The following is a 24887-nucleotide window of genomic DNA, read 5'->3' as shown; positions in this document are numbered from 1 at the left end:
CTGATCCAAACCTACCTCGCCCTTTTCCCTGGAGGAGATTTAGCAATTCTATACACACTCTCATCTCCTGCCACAGCCCACTTCAACAAATGTCCACCGAGACTCTAGTATCTGTTCATGTTTTTTGGCTACTCAAGTACAAACATTTTGGAAAAGGGAAAACAACCTAGGAATAAAGGGGAAGGGCCCATGAGAAGGAGAGGTACTCTGGGAGAAGCTGTAATTTCCAAAACTTAAGTTTCAACTTCATTCCCAGTTCCACTGTTACAGATGTGCATCTAAAATAAAACAGTAATAGCAAAACATTGAGCAATTCTTCTTTACACATAACTGAAAATTGTATTGCAACAACCTGTCAAAGGAGTATTTGATTTTACTTGAACAGAACACAAAGTAAAAACACAAATGAGATTGTGTCATGTCACGTAAATAGTCTTTTTATTCTCACAGTAAGTAGCCGTAAATGGATTTACCATCTTATTTATTCGAAGAAATAGCATTATTGTTCTTCCAGTGTTGCCTTAACCTTTCCGTACATTTTGAAAAAGCCGAGTTTTACTGTTTAATACTTGTCATGGTCAGTTTAGCAGCACAGAACATAGGTCAGTCTTTTAAGTACAACTACACTGAAATTGTGAGTTTTCAAAACAAAGGTAGCTGCAGAAGGTACATACTACCCACCTAGCCCATTCTATGTCTTCTCAACATTACGGCACAAGATGTTCCATCTCTCTTCCTCATTACCTAGTGCTTGATTTTCTTTTATGACTTAACAGCATCCAAGTTTTAGCCTAACCTCTAATAGTATAAATTACAGTAGAATTTATTAGTGATAATTGTTTATGGGTATGGTCAGATAAAGGCTAACTGGACAAAGTTAATAAAATAACTGTCCATGTTAAACATGCTACTAAAACCACCACAAGTTCACGTCACAGTGCTCTTTCCACCACATAGTCAGTAGGTTAAAAAACCCAAAACCTTTGTAAAGGTTACCCTACCAATGTACAGTGAGGCATGAGGCACAGATCCCCAGCTGTGAAATACAAAGCAGGTATTTAGGAACAAAGCAACTGCAAAAAGAAAAGCAAAACTGAACATTTGGGTAGTATAGATGGTAGAGTAAGTCTCCATATTGACAGCTTTTTGAAAGGCTAAATGGTGCTTGGCGCCTACACGTGAATTCCAAGCACCAGTCTCGAGTCCAAGGCTTTTGTTGGCAGTTATTTGGCCTGCACAGGCCCCAAGTTCTGAAATAGGTACCAATTACCCAGAACTTCAACAGCTTCTGCACCATCTCAAAAACAGATGAAGGTATGAACTCCCTAGATTAAAATAAATTATTTGACAAGTCACACAACAGACATGTTGCCAAGAGATTTTTAAATTCAGTTTTATTTCAGAAATAAAAGAGGAAGACAATACAATTCATTTAGCAGACACCATCAAAATTAAAGATTAAGCCTTACGTATTCTTTTCCAGAGCTCATTAGGATTCTATGTACCAGCAAGAAATATTTCCACCCATTCATGTAGCTCTTTCAGCTCCCACCTGCCTGACCAGCTAAAAATCCAGTTAGATACCAGAATAGAGTAGGCTATCAGTTCATGTTACTTTACTGCACCTGTATCACAGCTAATTTTTCACAACAGGTTAGTAGATAAATGAGCTGAAGTAGCTTTCTACAATTTAATGGAACAACACTTAGTATCTACTCTTCTTTATCTGCCACCACTTCTTGGAATGACAATTCACACTTCAATGCCAAATCAGGCAATACTCCAAAATACAATTCAAGACAAACCCACAAATGCACCAAATATTAAAAAACCCCCTGCTACTATTTGAAATTTGTTTAATTCTGAAATCCTCTGTACCATCATTCATGCTTTTTTCCAATCCCAATGCTAATGAGGCAGGATCCACAGGAAAGCAAGTATTTCCAACGAGGGGTAATGCTGCACAACTAGGATCTGGACTAATTACACTTATACACTGATCTTTCTCTTTGGCAAGGGAAGGGGAAGAAGTAACAGGCAGAGTAGTTATTAAACCTTGTCAAGATGAATTGCCTGATCCTACTCAGCACACTTTTGAAACTCCTTTGGTCTGTCAGGACTAAACTTCAACACGTAACAGATATGACCGATTTTTATTGAGAACTCCTTGGTTTTGTTGTGTGCTTGCATAGCAAGGCATTCAGATGCTGACAATGTGCCTTCTTAGGTAACCACTACTCATATTTAACCAAGGTAAGTCCAGAAATTCCCTAATTATCATTTAACTATTGCTCTAAGTTCTCAAATATAAACACTTCCATTATGTGCCAATTAGTAAGACCTGATTAAAGATTATACTCCAAGACTGAGGGCAATAAAGTGTTACTAAGCTAAAGAAACTCCTTCGGACCTAAGGAATAATAATAGGGAACACTTTTCAATCCAAAGGGTTCAAAAAAAAATCTTTTGCACTGATTAACTAAATTGCAAATATGAGGCAGCATTACAACATGCCTAAAATCAGGTTTTATACATATATCTAGCTATAGATACCAACAATCACACAAACATCCTACTATAATTGAAGCGTAACTCTGAAAACTAGCTCTGGCTTGATCAATAGCTAGCAATATCAGATTATGGCAGAAAATAACACACATTTCAGGAGCCACTGGGAATAATTTTGAAAGTTCTTGAGCTTGAATTTGGTGAAGATAGAAATATTCACACATTTGGAGGTAAATTTCTCAGACACTTTGAAAATTCATATTTTTCTATTTATCTCCTTACAGATTATAAAACAACAATTCCCCCCCCCCGAAGTAGTGTAAAATGTCATCAATTGAGTTGTAAAGTGTATATAATATGAAAATATTCTTTCCAATCTCCCTTAGGCCAGTTATATCCAACCTAGCATTATTAAGCACAGATTATCTTAAAATATATATCGGGAATAAGATTTACTTGTATTCAGATTAAACTTTCTAGTTCATTTCGATCATAAGGAATGAGACACAACCAACATTATACCCTAACTAGTGCATATCATTTTACTTCTGGAAGGCCAAAAGTGAAATTCAAAAGGAAGTGTTTATAAATACATACAGATAACTATTTTATTAAAAAGATGATGTTGCTCAGTATTTCTAACGTGAACAAGTTTATCCATAAGGATAATCACAGTATCATTATAGAAGTTCTAGTGTGTGATTTAGCCAGGAAAGTTTTACAATAAAAAAAATCAAATGGTATTTTAAGCTTCTGTTTGCTTCTAGAAATGAAGACAATTTTTAATCATGTATTTCCTTAAAAACACCATATGTTGTTAACAAGCAGGAAAGCACTAGTATTGAAAGGCACTAGGATTGTTAGCTTGTGTTACCTAGCTTCCAATACAGATACAGGCACTTGAAATCTTACTAAACCAAGCCTGTAGAACACTTGTATATTTGTGCAGAAGTCTGCTACATTCATTAACATCTTCAACAAGTTGTCCTGCAGTTATAAGGACGGAAAATTCATAGAGTAAACCTCTGCAGCACGCTTTACAAGTTGGATCTTTCTTTGGCAGACACACGAGATGTGGACTGTGTATACGTCCTAATTACATCCTGAAAGTAATACAGGAGAAATATTCAGAGCAAGTTCCAGTATAAGTAGTTAGGGGGACTTCAGGGGAAAAAAAAGAAAGTACTTAAAGCAACAGTTTTGTTACTCTATGTAGCAAGCACTGAGCTCAGGAAAGGCTTGTGGCAGTGTTTCATTACCATTACAAACAGCGGGTAATCATTTGATCTGAAGAATCAACCTGAACACACTGCATATCATGCAAAGTCATTGTACATCACTGGTTAATCAACATTTAATTAAATATAATTAGTGATGTTTCCCATTCCGTAATTCTACATGCACTGACTTCTCCCCTTTAAACCAAATGGGAATCAAGACCAATTTCTCGCTTCTGCAAGAGAAGCTAAGATAATTCCCAGCCAGTCAAAATTCAACTACAAAAATCATGTGCATACCTTTTTCCCACTTTCAGCATTGTATTTGTCCAGCAAAACCTGAATACGGGCACCATAGTCAGGATGAACATCAGTGAAGTTTTTCACCTAACAAGACAGGCAGAACAGAAAAGCCAATAAATATTTTTTCCTCCAATTCAAATGTATTCTTTAACATATTTTCTGCTCTGTGGTCTACAAGCAGTACATATCATTAGGAAGAAAAGGAGAATGAAAACTCTTTTCAAAAAGTTTAATTCTGACCAGCCAGAAAGGAGCTATGAACATCTTCAAACACTATTTCTGTTACCTCATATACAGCTCTTTCCCAATTTAAACAAAGTTCCACTGGGAAGGATCAAGTTCCAACCCCCACCTGGCCCTTACCACCTTTTCCTTGTTTACACTGGCAGTCACCTGATTTTTGAAACAGCAAGCTAAACACATAACCACATACTTGATGGTCAACATCAATCCCATTCTTCCCATCAGGAAAAAATTACTTCAACTTGTTACACGTTATTTCTGTTACATTATGTAAATATGCACATATTTAAGAGTTCTGTATTGATAATTCCTGCATAAGAAAAATCTAGAAGTTGCCTTCTCAAAGAAGAATTTCTGATCTTCCTTTCCATAAGCATATTGCCATTTCAAAAAAGTTACTAGACTACAAGAAAACCTGGAATAAAGAGCAAAGGCTAAAACCCAAACAGGCCACTTACAGCTCTCTTCTGAATGAAGAGTTGGGCATCTTTAAGATGATCAGCTATATTTTTACACAGCCTTTGGCGTTCATCCTCCTTCAGCACTTTGGTATAGAATTCTCGCACCTGATGATTAGAAACAAAAGTTTTATTTTTAAATTCCCCAAAGCAAATTGCTCTACCTGTAGCAGCCAACAACATTTACTAGACTTTTAGGATTCATTAGTACTGAAAAAGAATAACTTTCACTTAGTGGTCAGGCAACACTTAAAATATTCAAAATACTTAAAAGGCAACCAATTTGTGGTTGGTTGTCAGGGGTTTTTGTTTGTTTGCTTTCGTTGCAAGCCTGCTAACAACTCTATGTTTAGCTTGAAATAACTGTTGCTTATTGAATTAATGAAAATAAATGTTGCTGTTGTGGTGCAATTCAGGAATTGATGATCACGACATCACATGCCTACTCCAGTTTGCCTACCTGCAGACACTAATTGCAAGAAGACAAAATCACAACCTCTATATATCTGTGCTCAGAATACAGATGGCAAAGGTCTGTGAGAATTCACTAACTGTCCTGTCAGCAGGAATTTGCTTCTTCATGAAATTAAGCTGTACGGAGATCTTCCAAGCTCTCATGAGAGCTGAACTTCAGGTTAGCCCAGATGCTTCAGAGATGAGCCATGTTGGAATGATTCTCACAAATATTCTCTAGACTCATCCTATAAACTCATGTAATAAGCAATATATAAAGCCTTTTCATACACCATACCTGAGTCACATTATCTTCATTTGCACTATTGAAGCGCTGCACATCTCCCGAAACAGACATACGGCTCTCCTTCACCATGGGCTGATCTTCTGGACCAGTAAAACTATTTGGATAATAGTTTGGGGCACCACCTGAAGACAAACACCCCCCCAAGAAACCCAACCAGAACAATCAGATGCCAGCTCTGAAATTAAGTCAGAAGACAGAAAATGTTCTTTACCTAGAAGAACCTAAATCAATTACCTAATTATGACTTTAATAAAAACAGTTGTCAGCATTTTTCTGCCAACATGCAGCTGAACATCAGGAGCTGTATCTTCAAGCCAGTACTTAACAGCACTTATTAGAAATGGAACTTCAATAGCTTTTTGATGTAAAAATGGATTTGTTTCAGAAATAAGGAACTCTGTCCACTCTCACAATAGCATTGCTCAGGCAATTTCAGTAGACAAAGTCATGGAAGTCATTCAAAGTTTTTGGGGTTTTTTTTACATATTTAAAGTACTACTAGTCTTAACTACATAGGGGGTTTATTTTAAACACATAATGAACTTACAGAAATGCATAAAAATAAGCTTACTATCTGTTCTTGGACAGCAGCAGCTGTCTAAGTTCTCATTTTAGAAATATTTCCTTCTCCTCCCTCAGCAACTATTAGAACTTATAGCCCAAAGGAATACAGTGTTTTTGGCATAAGGCATAGCTTAAGTATATCCCTGTTTACTCTCAGGTGTAAACCAGTCACTATTGAGCAAACGCTGACAGAGCATAACCTGCTGAATAGAGACAAAGTTAAAGCTCTAGTCTTGGCATTTATACTCTTGCCTTTTGCAATCTCCTGGAAATCAGAAAGCAAAGCAGTTTAACACAGTGGACTGAGTATATGAAAGTCAGTCTTCAAATTTAAAGAATGCAAATATAGAGATGGCATAAGTGTCTCTGAGAAATCTGTAATTTTTGAATAGATTTTTGCCTAGAAGTAGAAACAAAAAGATAGTAGAAGGACTTTTTACAAAGGCATGTAGTGATAGGACAAGGAGTAATGGCCTTCAGCTGAAGGAGGGGAGATTTAGATTAGATATTAGGAAGAAATTCTTCCCTGTGAGGGTGGTGAGGCCCTGGCACAGGTTGCCCACAGAAGCTGTGGATGCCCCTGGCTCCCTGGCAGCGTTCAAGGCCAGGCTGGATGGGGCTTTGGGCAACTTGGTCTAGTGGAGGGTGTCCCTGCCCATGGCAGGGGGGTTGGAACTAGATGATCTTTGAGGTCCCTCCCAACCCAAACCATTCTAGGATAATTAACTTCTGTGTAAATCATTTCTGTGGCATATTTCTTCATTTAAAATATTATTTTAGAACCTTCTCAATTAAGTCCCCTTTAACAAGCACATTTCTAGAAGTCTTTAAAGGAACACAAACTAGTGATGTTACTGAATGCATTTGACTGAGGGTGTTTTCTTGCCATCCTCCTTTCTCTTAAAGGCCTACTTGTAAGCTTTTAAACACATCTTAGGCTTCACTTGGTTTTTACACTTTTAAACAAATTCCCCACCTCCTGTCCAAACATCCAAAGTCTCCTTTCCCAGATTTAGAGATATACACTCATTCTAAACAAGCATGTAAAGTTGACAAACATTCTACCTTTCATGAATCAAGCAGAAACCGCCCCCCCATTTTACAAAATTAAACATTAGTCTGTTTGTAGCAAGTAAGTTACATCCATCACATGGAAAACCACTTATAGTTAAGAGACTATCAACTATTTCACACAAGGCTGAAGTTGTATAAGGAACATCCATGTGCTTCTTTTAATGTCTTAAAAAAACATAGAGAATGCATTCTGTAATCTACACAAGCATGCTTATGTTTTACAGCAAAATTTTGATTCTCAATACTTGTACAAGACTGACAAGAGACATACAGTGGATACACAAATAAGTGTCATAAAGGCAATACAACATTTAGATTTAAGTATGCTTTCAACAAGATCCTTCAAACAGGAGATGACGAGATAAAAGTCAGTATCTTGTCAATTAACATCATAAGAACAACATAGGAAAGGGAGGAATAAAAGGTCACTTTTTGTAGTAAGAAAAATTAATCAGGGAGACTCTCCTCTGATCTGTGTGAAGACTAGCTATTCAACGCATTCATAAAGTTACCTGAAAAAGGGAGCAAATAATAAATTGACAGCTTAGCCTCTGCAAACTTCAACCTCGTCAAAAATCAAAAAAGCTAGCTATTTATACTGATGCATGATCTCCTGATACCAAAACTGTGGATCAAAACCACTTCTCTGAAAACAACTTTATTTGCCATGTAATTCACATGGAGAACAGAAATGCATGCAACTTTATACACGCACAAGCATGAGGTTCTAAGATATGTCATTACCTATCACATAATAGATGTTGAATTCATCTGGAATAAAGTAAATTACTTTTTGATTGCTGAGTTAAAGAGAGTATTGGGAACAGCACATGGTCAAATTTAGGGCACTCTACAAAAGAAAAGAGCACATGGTGGATTTGTAACAACTGCGGGTGAGGCCAACTAAACTCAAAAGGGATCTAGTAATGTAAGCAAAGGTACTAAGAGGTTGACAAATATTCGGAGAAGTAAGGAACAGTTTTCACATAAAAGGCAAAAAACAGTAGACTGGGAAGTCTGAAGCTCAGGAAGTGACACAGTGATGTGTGACTTGGGGGAAAAAGTCAGAACAGACACTGAATGGTTGAGGAGAAAATGTAGCATTTCTCACAGTATAAGAAGAAGTTAGTAATACCCAATAAAATTATCTGTTTAGCAAATACCTTAAATCTCCTGTGAACAGAAAAGAATTCTGCAGAACTTGTATAAGTATCATTATAATTAGAGATATTTTCATTACTACCTTGGTTGTCAGAAACGCACATTGGTCCATCCCTCTGGTAATTGGCCACACGAGTTCTGAAGGGGCAATTCACAGGAATTTGTAGATAGTTAGGTCCCAGACGGTGTCTATGAGTGTCAGGATATGAGAAGAGACGACCCTAGAACATTTATCACAAACATTAACCTACTTGCTGAAAGGGATCACTTGCTGAAAGTGGTATATCCCAATTCAAAACACCATACATTAAATAAAAGGGAGAAGACTGTTTCCTTTACATATATGCTCTTGACATACTTCAAATTACATCCAGAGAGACACTCAGCCACAAACTAACTTTGCTGGAATGCTAGTGAGGAATGGCAGGTTGAGTTGCATTTATGCAGCTTGGGTATTTCCCACCCATTTCAGAATGCTGCATCTATTCTGAAGGAGGAAAATGGTTACACATGTAGAGATGAAAGTGACTTAACTGTGCTAAATATTACTACGGAATAATATACTGTGTTCCTACTTATTTTCAATCTTGGATTTAAAAATTGATTACATCTGAAATGTGGTAGCCCCTTATTTACTGAACTGAACGTGAAGCAGTTCTAGTGACACCTGGATGCCAAGACAACAGTCTGATTCTGACCATGAAGTTTGTGGAAGCAAAAAAGGCAAAACAGAACTGCATGATGACTTGAGAGTTTATCCAGTTAAAACTGTCAAAATGCCTTCCTGTTTCCACAGATATCATTTGAAACAATCTGGTTTTAATCTGAAAAAACAACATGCAAACATCCATGACACTGCAGACAGTATGGTTTACTGCAGCCAGTCTTATCAGGTATTTCGACCTGTAAGAAAACTGACACTACTCAAAGAACAGTCTTGTGGTTTGTATCTGGGATTAGTTATATCCCCATTTTAGAGCATTTAAAGTTCACCTCTCAGACTCATAAGAGTTTAGAATTCTAAGATATACTGTAAAAGCATGAATAAACATGCATTGCTGCTATAGCTTTATCCCACACTTCTTGCCAGACTGACAGATTGCATTTCCCCATCAACCTTGACAGTTGTTGCAGATGCCCTCTAAATTCCAGATTTTCTGTTCCTTTAGCTCTTTCCCATTCTCTTTATGTTTAAATTTTGGATGAGCACATCAAACAGTGATCATTAAAAACAACAACAACAACAACAACAAAATCAGTTGCTTTCTATCTGTCAGGTTATTTTACTGCTGCTACGTAAACAGTTATAGGAATGTTTTCACAAACAGTAAAGCAAACATTAACCCTCTTCAGGTAAAATCTTATGCATGTTGTAGTTTACCTGCAGCATTTTATCAGGGCTAGGTTCAATACCAGGCGGCATGTTGCTAGGATCATACGCCATCTGTTCTACCTCTACAAAGTAATTGACAGGATTCCTGTTCAAGACAAGCTTTCCCACAGGGATGAGAGGGTAGTCACCATGCGGCCAAATCTACAAGACATAATACACATACATTAAAATCAACATTAATATAGTATTATGCAGTTTAATTACTAGGTAGCATTTGCCTGGTTTAAGTCTTGATTGAGAAAATACATTAGTGAAGAAATTCACTGTTTCCCCAATGAGCATTTTGAGAAGTGTCTTAGTTTAAGAAGTCTTTTGCAATCAATCCAGAGTACTAGTGCAACTTATTTCATCATCCCAGCATAATCTCAGCACTTGACTCCTTAAATGAAATACCCAGAGGCGCTTGAAAAACCACCTAGGAATGCAATATTGTAGGTGGAACTAGTAGCACAATTGTTTTCAGCTACTTCAAAACGCAAACAGCTTAACTAGCCTTTTCTTTGTCATCTTAGCCTGTACTGTCAAGAGTCTTTAGCCATTTTGGGAGAGCAATATTGGAGAAAAAAAAACCCCAAACAAGTTCATGTTAGTATCTTTCAACATGCCATTCCTTGGAACAGCAACTGGAAGTCTGACAAAATTAGACCTACAATCAGAAGCTACATTATCAACAACACTCAAAACCAGTGAGCTCAGGGTGTGACTATATGATGTGAGATCACACTTCTGAAATGCAGTACAGCTGTAATTTACAGGCCTGGAATCAAAGCCCTATCCATGTTTCACTAAGGAAGAGTAATATCAGATATAACATCAATATGATTTCATCCCCAGAATTTTTGAATCATCATGGCCACAAAATAAACAGCACACTTAAAAAATAAAGTAAAAAATAAAAAGGACAGACTAACTTTATTGATAGGGACTAGACTGAAATTTAAGAAAACAGCACTACTCCATGGAAACTACTACACTTTTTCTGTTTTTTTAAAAAAAACAAAACCTCAGTTCTGGCATATCCTGTATTTTGATCTCATCACCTTTCTTAAAATAGCTGAAATTGAACATTCACAACACTATCAGAGATACCTTAGTTAAATCAAAGGGATTAAATGGAAACTTCTCTGCTTCTTCAAATGTCATAACTTGAATGTAGAAAGACCATGATGGATAGTCCCCCTTGGCAATGGCATTGTAGAGATCACGTATTCCATAATCAGGATCAGTAGAAGCCAATCGTCCTGCTTCTTCGACAGAAAGATTTTTGATGCCCTGGTCAGTCTAAAAGCAATAAAAGCAGTAGCACCAGTTACAACATGCAGAAAGTACTACATAAATCATTAATAAGAATGTACTTTAACAAGACTTAAAATTCAAGAATGCAATTGGTCCATCTTCCAGTCTCTAGTAATTTGAGGTCAGAATAACAGTTGCCTGCCAGACAAAAATTAGTTCTCTGATAAGAGTGAAATAAATATGTAATGTTATACTGCAGAACTCAAGACATTCAACTTGAAGGTATGAACCTTGCAGCACATCAAGTAAAGAGGTTTCCCCTCTCCCCTTACAGGATGGAGTGCTCCTTTCCTGTCCCATCATCCCACCCCTTCCTACATATCACATGCCAACACAAAGTGATAAAACAGTTGCAGCCCTCAGGGCTGAAAGATCTGGATTCTACATGAATTTCAATTTACCACTCCCCACCTCTATTTCTGTGAGATCTTCAGCAGTAACCAATATTTCACTTTAATAAGCTTGTGACAACTTGAAGGCTGAAAGCTGCTATGCAAGCACTCTTAGTTTAACATAAAGGTGTCCAAAGTCTTGCTTCAAAGGTAGACGTCCAGCCTCCACTAAAGTCTAACAAAGTAAGAAGCTGTATTGCCTTTAAACTTCAGATGGAAGTATTTTTCAAGCAAGATATGCTAGAGACTGCTTTCTCAGAAAGCCATGGAAGTTCTGTGAGCTTCATTAACAGGGCTCTTTGAAACAGAGTTCTTATATTTTGGCATACAATTGAGGCCATCTTAGAAATCTTAGATCAATGCAGCTCATATCCAGAAGAAAAATGGGAACAAAAACCAGATCCAGACTGAGAGAACTTTTACCTGAAAAAGCACCTGCTGAATCCAAACTACTGTGTAGCCATGAACATACCACGGACTGAATAAAACTCATTTCCAAAAGGCTAGAGGATTCTTGCATCTGCACTGAACAATAGCAAGGGAGTCCGATAGGAAGTTCTGGCACAGCTTCATGCCCAAAACACCTAGTGGTATGAGGCCGAAATGCAATAAGCTGACCTAGGTGCTCAGAGCTCACCACGCCAGGAGACTGAGTTCTCCAATAACAAGAGAAAGCTCCCCAAAGAATAGTTCTTTATACTCCAGTAAATACCTACTGTGTCATAGCAAATACAATGATGCCTGTCATATTTGTTAAAGGCATGAAACTGCTATTAAACACCCCCTCCCCAACTTTTTGATTGGGTCTATGCATTAACAAGTCTTTTCTTAATTAAGCTGGAAGTCACAGAACATTTTTAGACAATCTATTTAAACTGGTTTTTATCCAATACGATGTATACTTGCAATAGATAACTGGAAAAAAATAATCAATACCTTCACATGGAATTTGCAATAGACTGCTCTTCCACTAGCATTAACCAGTTTAAAAGTATGTGATCCATATCCATTCATATGGCGATAGCCATCAGGAATACCACGATCACTGAACAAGAAAGACACCTAAAGAGAAGGATCAAACAATATTAATGGACTCACCAGATCAAGCATGAAGTGACTATTTGAGACAAAGTTTGGTTATTGCATTAATCTGCATCACTGGAAGCTACCTTAATGTTATGAATTCCTTGAATTTCTAGTTTAAGTTTCAAGAGTGTTAGTGTACAAAACCAAAGCATCCTTATTTCAAAGAACAATTGTGAATTAAACCTATGTGGAATTTTACAGCCACTCACATGAAATATTCAGTGAAATACAAGATATTAACCTAGTGATGTTCTGATTTCCCCTGTAAGCACAGAGCAGGTAAGCATGTGTAATTCAAGTCACACATACAGATAAGAATTTTTTCCAGGTTCAAGATAAAAATCTGAAAACTGAAGTCCTTAACTTCAAAGTCTTCAAGCAGTTAACATACCACCATGCAAACACATTCAAAACACTGCCTTTAGGTTTATGATCACAAACAATGATTGTGGCACTTTTTCCAATTAGTAATTACTGGAAGGCTTCTGTGTGAACCCATTTTCCTTTTAAAAAGAAAAAACCCTGTATTTTTTATTTTATATTAGGTTTTTTTTTTTTTTTTACATAACATTCTTAGATACAAATACATTTCAGAATAATTAGAATGCACTGTGAATTCTAGTCACTTCTGGTGTTGATCTAATGTGCTACGCAATATACAGCTTCAAATAAACTTATACGTGATAGCATTACTTTCACAATACTTTACTGTTCTCTAACATTAACAGTTTATTGCTCATCTGTATCTCCACTGCTTTAGTGTTAGAAAACTTAACAACTTCCCCTTCACCCCTGTATAAAAACGTGACTATGAAAACAGAAGAAACCCACCCATTCCATAGTCATTAAAATAAAAAAGGCTAGATACACATACTAATAGCCTTAGAAGTTATTGTAGGCCTTCCACCTTTAGTGTTCCTAGCAGATTACATAGGCTTCTAGATAAAACATGGAAAAGAAATATTTAAAAACATATAATCACGTAATAACATGATTATTTCTTAATCACGCAAGATAAAAATCAAAAGGCGAACCTTACTTGATGCAAAGACTCAGGGCGAAGACTCCAAAAGTCCCACATCATGTCTGGATCCTTCAAATGGGTCTGAGGGTTCCTCTTTTGGCTATGGATGAAGGATGGAAACTAATTTGCCCAAAAGTGGAAGCAAGAGAAAAGGAAGAGAAGAAAAAATTTGTAACACCTCCAAATTATACAGGGTATACTAAGCAACTCCTGGTACAACACAAGGTAAGTTTTTTTTCAATACACTTAACTGAAAGGAACAGCATACTGGAAGATGTGACAAAGTTGTAAGACCACTTAAAAAAAATAATCTTCTATTGTCATACCCCTCCTGCAACCAAATTCATTCACAGACCAGTAAAATTAGGGTAGAGCGAAACATTTACTATTAGGATAAACAGGCTGTTCAAAGCTAAAGAATGCTTTCATTTGATGATCAATAAAGTGAGAGGTAAATCTTTTTAAAGTTGTATAACTGAACATCTGACCCATAAATGAATACAGACATACAAAGGAGGACTTCTGCCCTCAAAGTAAGTCCCTCTGCTTACAAAGTGCTGTTAAACTTATACTAAAAGACAAAAAAAAAAAAGAAAAATCAGACTTAATGGAAAGAATTTGCAAGAAGTGTTTAAAGTGAAAAGTCTTTTTTTTTTTTCTTTCCCTCAAAAAGCCTCAGAATGAAAAAGCTGTACTCAGAGTAAACCAGCTAATTTGAACACCAGTGACACTTTTCAGATCCAATACTGTACTTGCCGGCTATTCTGTTGTGGGATACACACTAGCAAACACAACTGAAAGAGTGCTATTTGTGGTATGAAACCATGTAAATAATCAAGCACTAGTTCTTAATTTTTAAATTTTTTTAAACAACACCTTTCCAAGTAAAAAAAAAGTTTGGACCATCTAACAGAGAAAGTTTAAGTGTGTCAAAACAGCAACTTTTGCTTCTCAGTGAAGCAAGAGCAAGACATGAATGAACTTTTGGACTCTTTCACAAGCTCACCCTCACCTTTTATGCTTACTCACCAACATTGCATCCCGAATAAAGAAGATAGGAGTATTGTTTCCCACAAGATCCCAATTACCCTCTTCTGTATAGAATTTCATTGCAAAGCCTCGAGGGTCACGAACTGTATCAGCTGACCCAGATTCTCCAGCTTGAAAAAACACATGAACATATAGAAGTGTTATGATAGGAAATGCATACAAATTGTAAGCATAACTTTGAACTTGAGAATATACCACAAAATCCTAAAAAGGGCAGGGTTTATTAATTTAAGTCTTTTCTATACCAAGAAATTTTTGGCATATTCTCAATAATACTTCAGGCACTGGAAGTTTCCAAAGCGCAAACAGACATCCACCCAAGCATTTGGGCCACAGTTAAAAGAAAGAAAAAACAAGTATATCCACTTGAACCAATTAAGAGTGGAATCTGCATTATCAGAGACAACATCAGATTATAAGGCTGAATCAGCTAAAACATTAGTTTCCGTGCATCAAACCCCAGTATGAAAGCTCTCATTTGGAAGGTAGCGATCTAAATAGCATGCCTAAGTTCCTAGTAAAAAGGGAACTTATTTTAGAAGAGTTGCAACGCTTTTATTTCCCTTTCCGCTTTATCTAAACCAGTCCTTTCAATGAGTAACTATACCAGAGCAAAAGCATTCCAGAAGTATTCAGGAACAGCTAATGCTAAACATAATGAAGTAACAAGGACCCTCATTCTCTCATTAAGGAAAAAAGCGTACTACAGAACAGCTAGGAAAAAACATGTTCAAACAGAGCAGGGAAAGGTAACAATGCAACAACCCACTTCAGCATACAGTCCACAGATCAGAGTCAGCTGTGTGTCCTTCCCCCCATATGACATTCCATGACTCGTTCAGTTTTGGTGACACAGGGAAAAGCCAGTGGGCCAAAACCAGCAGCTCCCTGAGCCTTCTTCGACTACCTTCTCTCTAATACTACTTCCAGATCTGAATTCTCATTAGTATTTCTTTTCAATACAGATAGAAAAGTGATCTTTCAAAACTTATTGTTACTACTCTATCAGACAAGATATTGATCACAATGAATGTTTCAAACTAATGTAATTTAAGATTTTGCTAGGTCATGCATTCAGCTCTAAGAAATAAGAATTTGTTTATTTATGGAAGATTGCTTAGTTGTCTTTGCCTAGTACTTACTTTACAGCATTCATCCCGAAAGCATTCCTATAGCATAAGGGATTATAGGTATTCAACTTTCAAGCGTTAAACCACAGCATACAAGTATTAATTACCATCCATCCAAAAACAAAGCAAACTTTGTCAGAAAAAAAAGAGCTTAGACTGTCCTTTCTCTCACATTCTTAGGCAAAAAGGGTCCACAGAGAGCTCTGGCAGAAAGATGCAGAAGCTGCTTAAGGTCTTACAACTTCAATGACATTCACAGAAAAGGAAATGCTTGGCAGAAAGCATTTCAAACTACCTTAACTACCTGAAGTGCTCCACAAGGCAAACATTGCTATCAGTGTAACCATGGTACACATTTAAGAAGATACACAATAACTTTAGAGCCTTACCAACAGTGGAGAATCGTATAGCAATCGGAGTTCTTTTTCCAATGTGTTCAAACACTTTTGCCTTACAATACTTGGTAATATCATGTGTGACTTCAAAATAGCCAAAGGCTCCTGGAAAAAGTTATTGCAAAATATCAGATCTAGATACCTTCCTTCCACTCACAGCATATTTATTATTCCACTATGGTCCAACATACAACTTTAAGTCAAAAGGAAACATGGAAATATACCAATTTAAACAGAGTTTCTCTCTATGCACTAAATCACTCAATTTATTTTCACAAAATGAGATTTACTTAACACAAACTGCTATTTGCATAGTGCTCACTTTCCCCTCCTTAACTGATTCTAACAGTTCCCAGCAGCAATACAGACCTCATTTGTACTGTGCAAAGTCACAAACAATACCTTTTTGGATGCTCTTCTCCCAAGATTTGTATATTTATCTCAGAGCAAGACAAGTATTTCTTTAATCCTGATATGTGTTGCAGAATTTTTGTTGCTTCATCCAGCCTACCGGTAGACCAAAGTTCTTCCCACCCCCACAGAGGGATTTTTGCCATGTACATTCACATTATAATAAAATTCAGTCCCGTATTTTCTTCTTTAGGGCAACACATAACAAAAATCAGAGCTGCCAGTTCTACCCAAGTAAGATAAATAGCAATTTTTGAAGTGAGGTGGGTTTTGTTTTGATTTTTTTTGTTTTTTTTAGTTTTTAATTTAAATATTAGACCATCATCTTGCTTTGGCAGACAGATACATCAGATGATAAAGACAAGAATCTCCATCAAGTACCATGCAAACAGATTAAAATAGACATGGGTAAGTCTTCCCTTCCAGAGGAATGGATGGAGGAACAGATAGAAGAGATTACAACAGATACAATAAAAATCTAAGGGCTATAACTACATTTTTGGTCTCTTTTTTAAAAAAAAAACCCAAAGACACAACAAACCCAGTTTTTCAGTGCTTCTAGTTCTGGCATTGCATTCTTTTAAACCAGGCCTTACCACTACTGTTGAGACAGAATTATTTACTAGATACTATAATACAATTTGTCTGGAACAAGCTATGTATTAACTCAAAAGCTTTTTAAAGCTTAATTCTACACAGAAGAAAAAGTATTGTTTTTAAACATACCTGCTCCTTTTGCATGCACAACTCTTTCAGGAATCCTCTCTCTGTCAAAATGAGCCATCTCATCAGTGAAAACAACATCTTGAACAAGAAGAGGTCCACGTGGCCCTACTGTCAGAATATTAAGCTTATCCCCTACTGGGTTCCCAGCACCAGTAGTCAAGACATCTGGTTTCTGGAAGTGAGAGACAGTCAATATTACAACACCAGAAATTAAAAACCCTCTATATTTAAGCCACACCATGTACATGCCTGTTCAACCAGGCCATATGAACAAGTATATAGCAAAATGGCATAAGATTCTGGAACTAGCTACAGAAAATGTAGATGTCTAACTACATCAGCTCAGTACTATGTTTGGGGCTGTTTAAGAAGGGGAGTTCAAGTCATCTATAATCCAAGACTGTTTTCCATGGTTCAGAAATATTACTTAAGGCTATGTATCTCACTTTGAAAAAAATACAAAATATCAACCTTAAAACATAAGTTAAGGTTCAGTTTGCCCCTACCTCCACAGGAGAGGATGGTAAGAGAGAGTGCTAGAAAAGGCAAAGCAGCTGGAAAGTAATAAGGGAGAAAGGAGAAGAAGGTGGTAACGTCAGCACAGGGATGGAGGTGTAAGGCAAGAGCTATAGTCACACAGCATAAAGATTAAAATGGGGTACCCATGATTACCATTGGTCTGGAAGAGCTATGAAAAATACCATGAGCACAAGCACCTGAGGAATCATTCTAGACTCTTGAACCATGGAAGGACTAAAGTTAACAAAAGCCCTAAGAAACCCTACTGTCAGTAAGTGTCCTGTCAAAAGGACAGCAAACCAGAACTTTTTTTTACTAGCATCGTTATAGTCTTTCAAGAAACTGCCCAAGATAGCCCATACTCATCCTGTTCCCATCCCTTCCATATCAAGTTCAGTTTAACCATTCTTGTAGGCTACTTAGAGCTGCAGAACCTTGTACAGTAGGAGTGACTCTGTACCCGAAGAAAGCAGCCACTCCAAGACAACTTCAAGAAACACCTGCTGGAACTCTGTAGCACTAGAATTGAGTGTACTCCCACTTTCAAAAAAAAAAAAAGGAAAAATCCCAGTAGAAAAGACTTTGTCTGCATCACATATGGGATCATATGCTCCTCTAAGGCAACAGTCCTACTTTACTGGGTACTGTAGAAAATACAGCAAGAAAGTTACATCAGCTCCAGAGACTCAATGGTTGCAGGTAGGAGTTTTTCCTGGAGCACATTTATTGTTAGGAGCCAGGGCGATATTTGTAAAAGACTTCAAAGAACAGAATAGAAGTTAGTACAATAAAAAAAACCCACAACAAACAAAAAAAGTTTGCAACAGGGTGAGCTCAAATATCTGAGTCCCAGATTATGACCAGTTAACACTAAATCCACAGTTACACACATCCACACGGGCTCTCTATCCATACCATACCTCTTCTGCCAGTAGCATCCCCAGACCGGAACCATGGGAAATGCATCAGAATACTCTCAACTCATCCCCTTCCTGACTAGCTCTCTTTTTCAAGTTCTATAAATGAAAAGGGATGGTGAAGAGAAGGAAAAAGTAACTCTAGATGAGAAAAGGCCTTCATTATTATATCAGTGACTTTATGGAGTTCCAACTTTCATACTGACAATCTAAGTTTTGCTTTTGCTTTAAGTGTTTTAATTACTGCAAACAAGCAAAATCCTATCTGTACCTCATGGAAGAATATACTGAACTGGACTAGCCTCTAGGGTTTGGTGGTTTTGTTTGTTTTGGTTTTTGTGCAAGAGGCAACTCAAAGGCAGGGGAAAGAACAATTATTCACATCTACACCCAGAGTTCTGGATGAGGCAGAGTTATGTAGACCTTTAACTCGGGTACATGAATAACCACATAAAAGACATTTGACAGGATAAATGCATTTCCAATGTGTTCTTACTAATATGTAACACACTAGCTAGTTTGAATTCACAAAATACCTAGGTTCTTTATTCTTCATTCACCACTTCATTAGCATAAAGCTATAAGCATAAATTCAACTCCTTCAGGATGCCTGAAATGCTACCCTACACTGAAACTGGTACAAACATTTAAAAAATACAAGATATATCCAAACAGGAACACGATGTTCATAAACTTATAGGAAAGTTACCACTTTAACTTTATTTAAAGTATTTTAAGTTAAAGGAACATCTGCTTAAATCAAAACATTATCTATATTTTGTCACGGGAAATATGCAAGAGCAGAAACTGTTCTCAGTATTCTTTCCACTGCATATATATCACATGCTTCCTACCTCATTTTGCTCAGTTTTAAATGAGCCAAAGAAAATTATTTCACTGCTCACTTTGAGAAATCACCTAATCAGACCACATGGGAAGTTCTCCCATCCCAAGTCAGTCTAGAGTTCAACTTCTTAAAATTATATCCTAACCTACACACCCCATATAATCTACCACCCTTAAATATCTATGTTGTATTATGTTTTAGCTATCATCTTAAATCAGAAATTGCTTAAATTGCCATTGCCACTTTTTGAATTAGAATTTAATTTCATTTATTAAAGTAGGTAGGACACCACCATATTCAAGAAACTTTAGGGAAAAGCTCATTCATCCATTCCATGATTCAGTCTAGTAAGTGTAAAATATTCTACTTAGAGATATTCACCTAGCACAAATTAATGCAATTATATTATCAGCTCATTACCCTGACATATTTGCTGTACTGAGGTATGAAAGCTACAAGCTACCCATCCTGAAACCCATTCTAAGCCTCTGCTTTGAGGAACCCTTCCTTAGAACACGGTACAGTCTGCAGACGACGAGAATATAAAATGCTCACACATCACATTAATTTAACTTTTTGGTCAAGATTCCCCCCCCCCCCCCCCCCCCCGAATTTGCTTAGGGAGAACTACTTTATATTTTTTAATCCAGCTTACAGCACTGTCAATATTTTTCTTTTATCTTCATTAGTTTTGCTGATTAAAAGTTTGAAGTTTCTGACAGCTAAACCCCAATGCATTAGTTTTCCTCATCATAAATTAATTTATTTTTTTATTGATAACTGTCATACTCCTTTAAGACAGATAAGCTTGCTGTAACATGATGAAAAAGTACAGATCCATTCATGTTCTAATACACACAGAGACTTCCACTTCATCCTCACTCTAAGGCAGCCTGCGTCACTGCTACACAAAAATCCCGTGTACAGCTTCAGCACCATTTATGAATTTTGACTGCTATAATTCTAAGAAAAGCAAACTTGGGGACTGGATTCTGGTAACTCTTCTTTAAAACAAGACATAGCTCTTAAGACCCCTCCAGTCCATACAGTGACTTTTTGAATTCACTAATATGTATGTCATCTTGAAGCAGCGACCAAGTTTCACTCAGTCCATTGAGAAACACAAAAGTTAGGTTGTATTAGAGCCCTATTTATCCTGGAGTTCTTAATAAACTTTGAGAAGCCCAGTAGGTTTAACCACACAGTGGTAGGATCACACCACAAAGCCCTTGCTGGGGCTTGGTAAAAGACGGAAGGAAAAAAAAAAAGTGTATCCTTAGTCTTAAGGAGACTGAGTCCTTTTGATTCACCTATGTCTTTATAATACCTTCAGTGTGATTACCTCAAGGATAGGAAAAAATCTTGCATATTAGTTGTAAACTATGCATGCAACAAAGAATAAAGGTTTGTAGAGGTAATACAGCCTGTCTCAAATCAACAGGCTATACCGCTGTCTGAAAACAACTTCTGCTATAATGTTAACATTTAAGACTACTTGAAGTAGTAACTAAACCTACCAAAAAATTTAACAGCTTTGTGACTGTACAGTCTCTTTTGTGTAGGCAGACTTTCTGAAAGGTTATTTCTAGCGTTTACATTAGAAGTACAACTTTTTTTTTTAATGGTAGGATACATTCACTTTAGTTTCAGGATAATGTTATGTGGGGCACACAAAATAAGTTCCATCAGTGTGAAAGGAGAGGGAAAAAAACCCCCACCCCACAGTGGTTTTAAGAATGCTCATACTACTTTTGGACTTGAGTTTGTTTGATGCCTGTATTTTCATAGGGTTCGGAGCTGCACACTGTCAAAACCTTAAAAGATGAGAACTGTCGAATCTGCATGTGCATTTCGTTACAGCACTAACTTGCCATGACAGAAAGATGGGAAACAAAGCCAGGAGAATTTTAGTCACAGCTGTTGTAAACACTGTACATCAAAGTACATACTTCCAGGCATTACTGATACTTTGCACCTTATACAAGTCACTTTAAAATTTTAATAAGTCCTCCCTACCTTCTATCTTAAGGTCTCATGACTCCTTATGCAACACAGACTTTGGGTTACCTCCCAATCTTCAAATTAACCTCAGCCTGTATTCAAATACTGCTTTATTACAGAAAAGCTGACATCCATATGAAAAGTATTACTCAGGTACAAAAAGAAAGTATTATGAACATGCTAGAATATGACAAAGTGACAATTCATCACCAGAAGGTAGTTTTCATAGGGTACCTTTTAGAATAGAGGGGAAAAAAAGATAAAATCAAGGTGACTGTAACTACAAACAGTGGGAACTGAGGCATCTACTTGTGTCTTGTAAGACTGCTGATTAGTATAACCAGCAAAAAAAGTATTTCATGCCAAATACACATTTCTGTCAGAAAATACATAGTAGAAGCTGTCACAGCAATCTGATGAAGAAGAAGGGAAATCAACTCTTGCAGTGTTTATACATTTACCCAAGTATTTTGGGGTATATTCTACATCTTCAGAAGACTGAGTGCCACGCTATTGATTACATGTTCTCATGATTTCAGTCAACCACTTGCCCCAATCCACTTCAACCTGGTAAACAAGTCTCTACATATTTCTGAGTGTGCCTTATCTTTTATGTTACTCCCTAGTTACGTTTTCACTGGGTTCTACCAATGCGACAGCAGAATTGAAAGTGTAAATATCTTATCCGAGACCCAAAAAACCCCCAATATCTCTGCCCAAGCACCTGCTTGCTTGGGCACAAACAAGCCCCATTCCTGCCTAATAAGAGAGGCAGTGACGGGGGCAGAGCAGCCGTGCTGACCGCCCTTGGCACTGCCGGCCAGCTGGCAGCCGCCGGCCCCTTCGGACTCCGGTTTTCCCGGTCACGGCACCGAGCCGAGAGCTCCGCGTTACGGGGCGAGGGCGCCTCAGCCCCCCGGGATAACCCGGGCGCGGAGAGCCGCGGCCCCTCCTAGCCCTGCCCCGTCCGAGCTGGTTTCCGTCCGGTCAGGCGCCAGGCCGGCGGAACGCCTGGGGTCTGCGGCCTCCAGCACCGGGGCTCACCTGCTCCGCTCGGCCCCCGTAAGGGAGGCAATCCCGCCCGCGGGGCCCATCGTCCCTCCGCCGTCCCCCGTTACCGTTACCGCCCAGACAGCCGGGCCCGGCGGCGAGCTGGGTACTGAGGGGCGCAGTCCCTCAGGCCTCGCCGTGAGCGCGCAACGCCCGCCCCGCGGAGCCCTGACCGGTACCTGCGAGCCCCGCTGGCTCTTCCATTGCTTCAGCTGGTCCGAGGCGTCGTCCCGGTTGTCAGCCATTTTGCAAGCTGAAGCGACCCCCAAGGCAAGAAGGGCGGTACGAAGAGAAGCAAGAACAGAGCAGCCCGGCGGGACTATGCTCCCTACCACCGAGGGGACAACACCGGAGAGGTCACCCCGCGGGGAAACACCGCCGCGCCCCGCAGCACCAGCAGGTAGCGGGAGCTACTGCACCTAAGGCTTCTACGCCAGCGCTGCGCCCACCCCCCGCTACCTCCTCGGCCAATAGCCCTGCGCCCAGCGGGCACCGCGAGCTGTGAGTGGGTGAGAGGAGTGTCAATCAGGCGTTGTGAGGGGGGCGCTGCCAGCGGCCGCCCGCTGCCGCAGCCTGAGGGGAATGGCGACAGGCAAGCGCGGGGCTGCAGAGTTCCCTTATTACTCGAGTTTGGGTAATTAGCTAGTATGGAGGTGTGTAACTAACTTAAATTTTGGTGTGCGTTTTCAGTTTTTGAGGTGTTGGAACTTTCTAAAACTGCTGATTGGGGAGAAGTTGTTCAGTGGCGTAGGAAATAACAGGACGAGGGCACTGTGAAAACTGCAATTACTTAGCGAGTTTCAGAGGCAGGGTTTATTTCAGCTGGAAAATTGTTTTAAATTGCAAAACCAAAGCGACCAAGCGTATAGTTAAATGTTTGTTCTTGTATCTGTACCTCAAATGAGGCACAGGTGATACATTAACATTGGTCATAATTCATCTGTGCCTGATAGTAAACAGTATTTCTTTGGAGGCCTGATTTTGTAACCTTAAAAAAAACCCACTTCTGAATTAATAAGGAAGCTCCCTGGATTATACTTATAAATGATGAGGTAAATACAGTTCTCCCGTTAGGCAACTGTAGTTCTGCTCCTTAAAGTGCCATTTTTGTGGGCTGATTTCTGCACTACAGCCCACAGGTCTGTCCCTTGTACTGTAACATTCATAATACTGGGGAGGTCCCCGGGCTTTGTGCCTAAAGGATGTGCTACAGGTGATAAAAGCGGTTAACAGGCCATTATTTTTTTCCTATTTCTGAGGCAAAACCTTTCAGCAATGTGAATAATCTACCTTAAACTATTAGGTTATCTGACTTTGGGCTCTTGAAAGATAGATGTGGACTTGCACTTCATGGCGCATAGTTCTATATGGGGTTCCTGGACCCAGAGAGGTGGATAAGACTACCTATACATGCTAGAAAACTGATATATATATCTATATATCTTTGTGGGTAATCACAGCAGATAGGAGACCTATCTGAACAAAGAGAAATTACCCAAATGTGGTTGCAGGAGTACTGGTTTATAAAAGCAACTGAGCCAGCAAGTTTTGTGTGTGGTGGTTAGTTCCACCCCAGCACCCCAATCATTTTTTATAAGAATCCCGGTATGGTTCTTTACAGAGTACATATTACAACAAAGAAGCAGAGCAACTCTGTTTACCCATAGCCTGTGACAAAGAAATGAAACAGGGAAAATGCTTATCTGCAAGATTATGGCTACCTTTTTTTTTTTCTCTTAACAGATACAAAGAATAGTCAAGCTCATTATTTCAATCAGACTATTACTTTATCTAGTATGTGTTATTATGTATTAGAGGGCTAAGACTCCCAAATTCAGGTCTGTACTGCATAGGGAATATCACTAATGGTATTCCTTTTCCTCAGTGGTAAGAACAGCAAACTCCCTTTTTTCTGCTTCAGCCTTATTTGGGACATTTCTTTCATGTCTCCATGTCTCATAACCATTTCTTTCTCAACACAATAACCAACATCATGAAGAAGAGCAAAAAAGATCAGTCACCTATGTTTCTAATATTTTTATACTAAACATACATCATCAGATTACAGCTACTACTGCATCTTCTGCGCAATCACTGATCACTTCCATGTGCCAGACTTCCACTGCACTCAGAAGATCCTTGATAAAGCTAAAAAGGAGTAAATCCACAAAGATCTAAGCAGTCTTTGTACAGAGCAAGAAACCCTCTATAGCATCAGCCAAATAAAAAAGTATCCAAGCTTCACAACAAGGTCTGAACCCACAGAAAACTTTGGTTTTAAGATGCTAGCTCCCATTCTGCAAACTTAAGTTTGTAGGCCTCACCTTCAGCCATTTCTGAGAACATTTAATGATCTTTTCAG

General features: G+C 38.3%; 2 protein-coding genes across 2 annotated transcripts in view; one reads left to right on the top strand and one right to left on the bottom strand.

The window, feature by feature from the left end:
• Nucleotides 1-1377: 1377 nt before the first annotated feature.
• On the bottom strand, nucleotides 1378-23002 carry CAT (catalase). The gene is made up of 13 exons (XM_075755432.1): nucleotides 22705-23002; nucleotides 17192-17363; nucleotides 16049-16159; nucleotides 14509-14639; nucleotides 13495-13599; nucleotides 12306-12431; nucleotides 10771-10962; nucleotides 9670-9822; nucleotides 8371-8509; nucleotides 5481-5611; nucleotides 4730-4837; nucleotides 4026-4112; nucleotides 1378-3611 (listed from the first exon to the last, which is right to left on the bottom strand). The coding sequence occupies exons 1-13, from the start codon at nucleotides 22768-22770 to the stop codon at nucleotides 3546-3548; spliced, it is 1587 nt and encodes a 528-aa protein (XP_075611547.1). The 5' UTR covers nucleotides 22771-23002; the 3' UTR covers nucleotides 1378-3545.
• ABTB2 (ankyrin repeat and BTB domain containing 2) overlaps nucleotides 22919-24887 on the top strand; it is a 158930-nt gene continuing 156961 nt past the window's right edge. Inside the window, exon 1 of the mRNA XM_075755431.1 lies at nucleotides 22919-23026. The gene's annotated coding sequence lies outside the window, so the exon portion shown is untranslated. The remainder of the gene's footprint in view (nucleotides 23027-24887) is intronic.

This window comes from Balearica regulorum, chromosome 5 (genome assembly GCF_011004875.1).
Source record: "Balearica regulorum gibbericeps isolate bBalReg1 chromosome 5, bBalReg1.pri, whole genome shotgun sequence".
NCBI lineage: Eukaryota > Metazoa > Chordata > Aves > Gruiformes > Gruidae > Balearica > Balearica regulorum.
This window is presented reverse-complemented; position numbering and strand designations above follow the sequence as displayed.

What these genes read in the sequence shown, in the direction of transcription:
- CAT (XM_075755432.1), bottom strand. Translation starts at nt 22,770, where the DNA reads ATGGCTGACAACCGGGACGACGCCTCGGACCAGCTGAAGCAATGGAAG. An exon ending in AGAGCCAGCGGGGCTCGCAG is followed by an intron (nt 17,364 to 22,704) that starts GTACCGGTCAGG and finishes TCTCACTTCCAG; the next exon opens with AAACCAGATGTCTTGACTAC. An exon ending in TATACGATTCTCCACTGTTG is followed by an intron (nt 14,640 to 16,048) that starts GTAAGGCTCTAA and finishes TGTTTTTTCAAG; the next exon opens with CTGGAGAATCTGGGTCAGCT.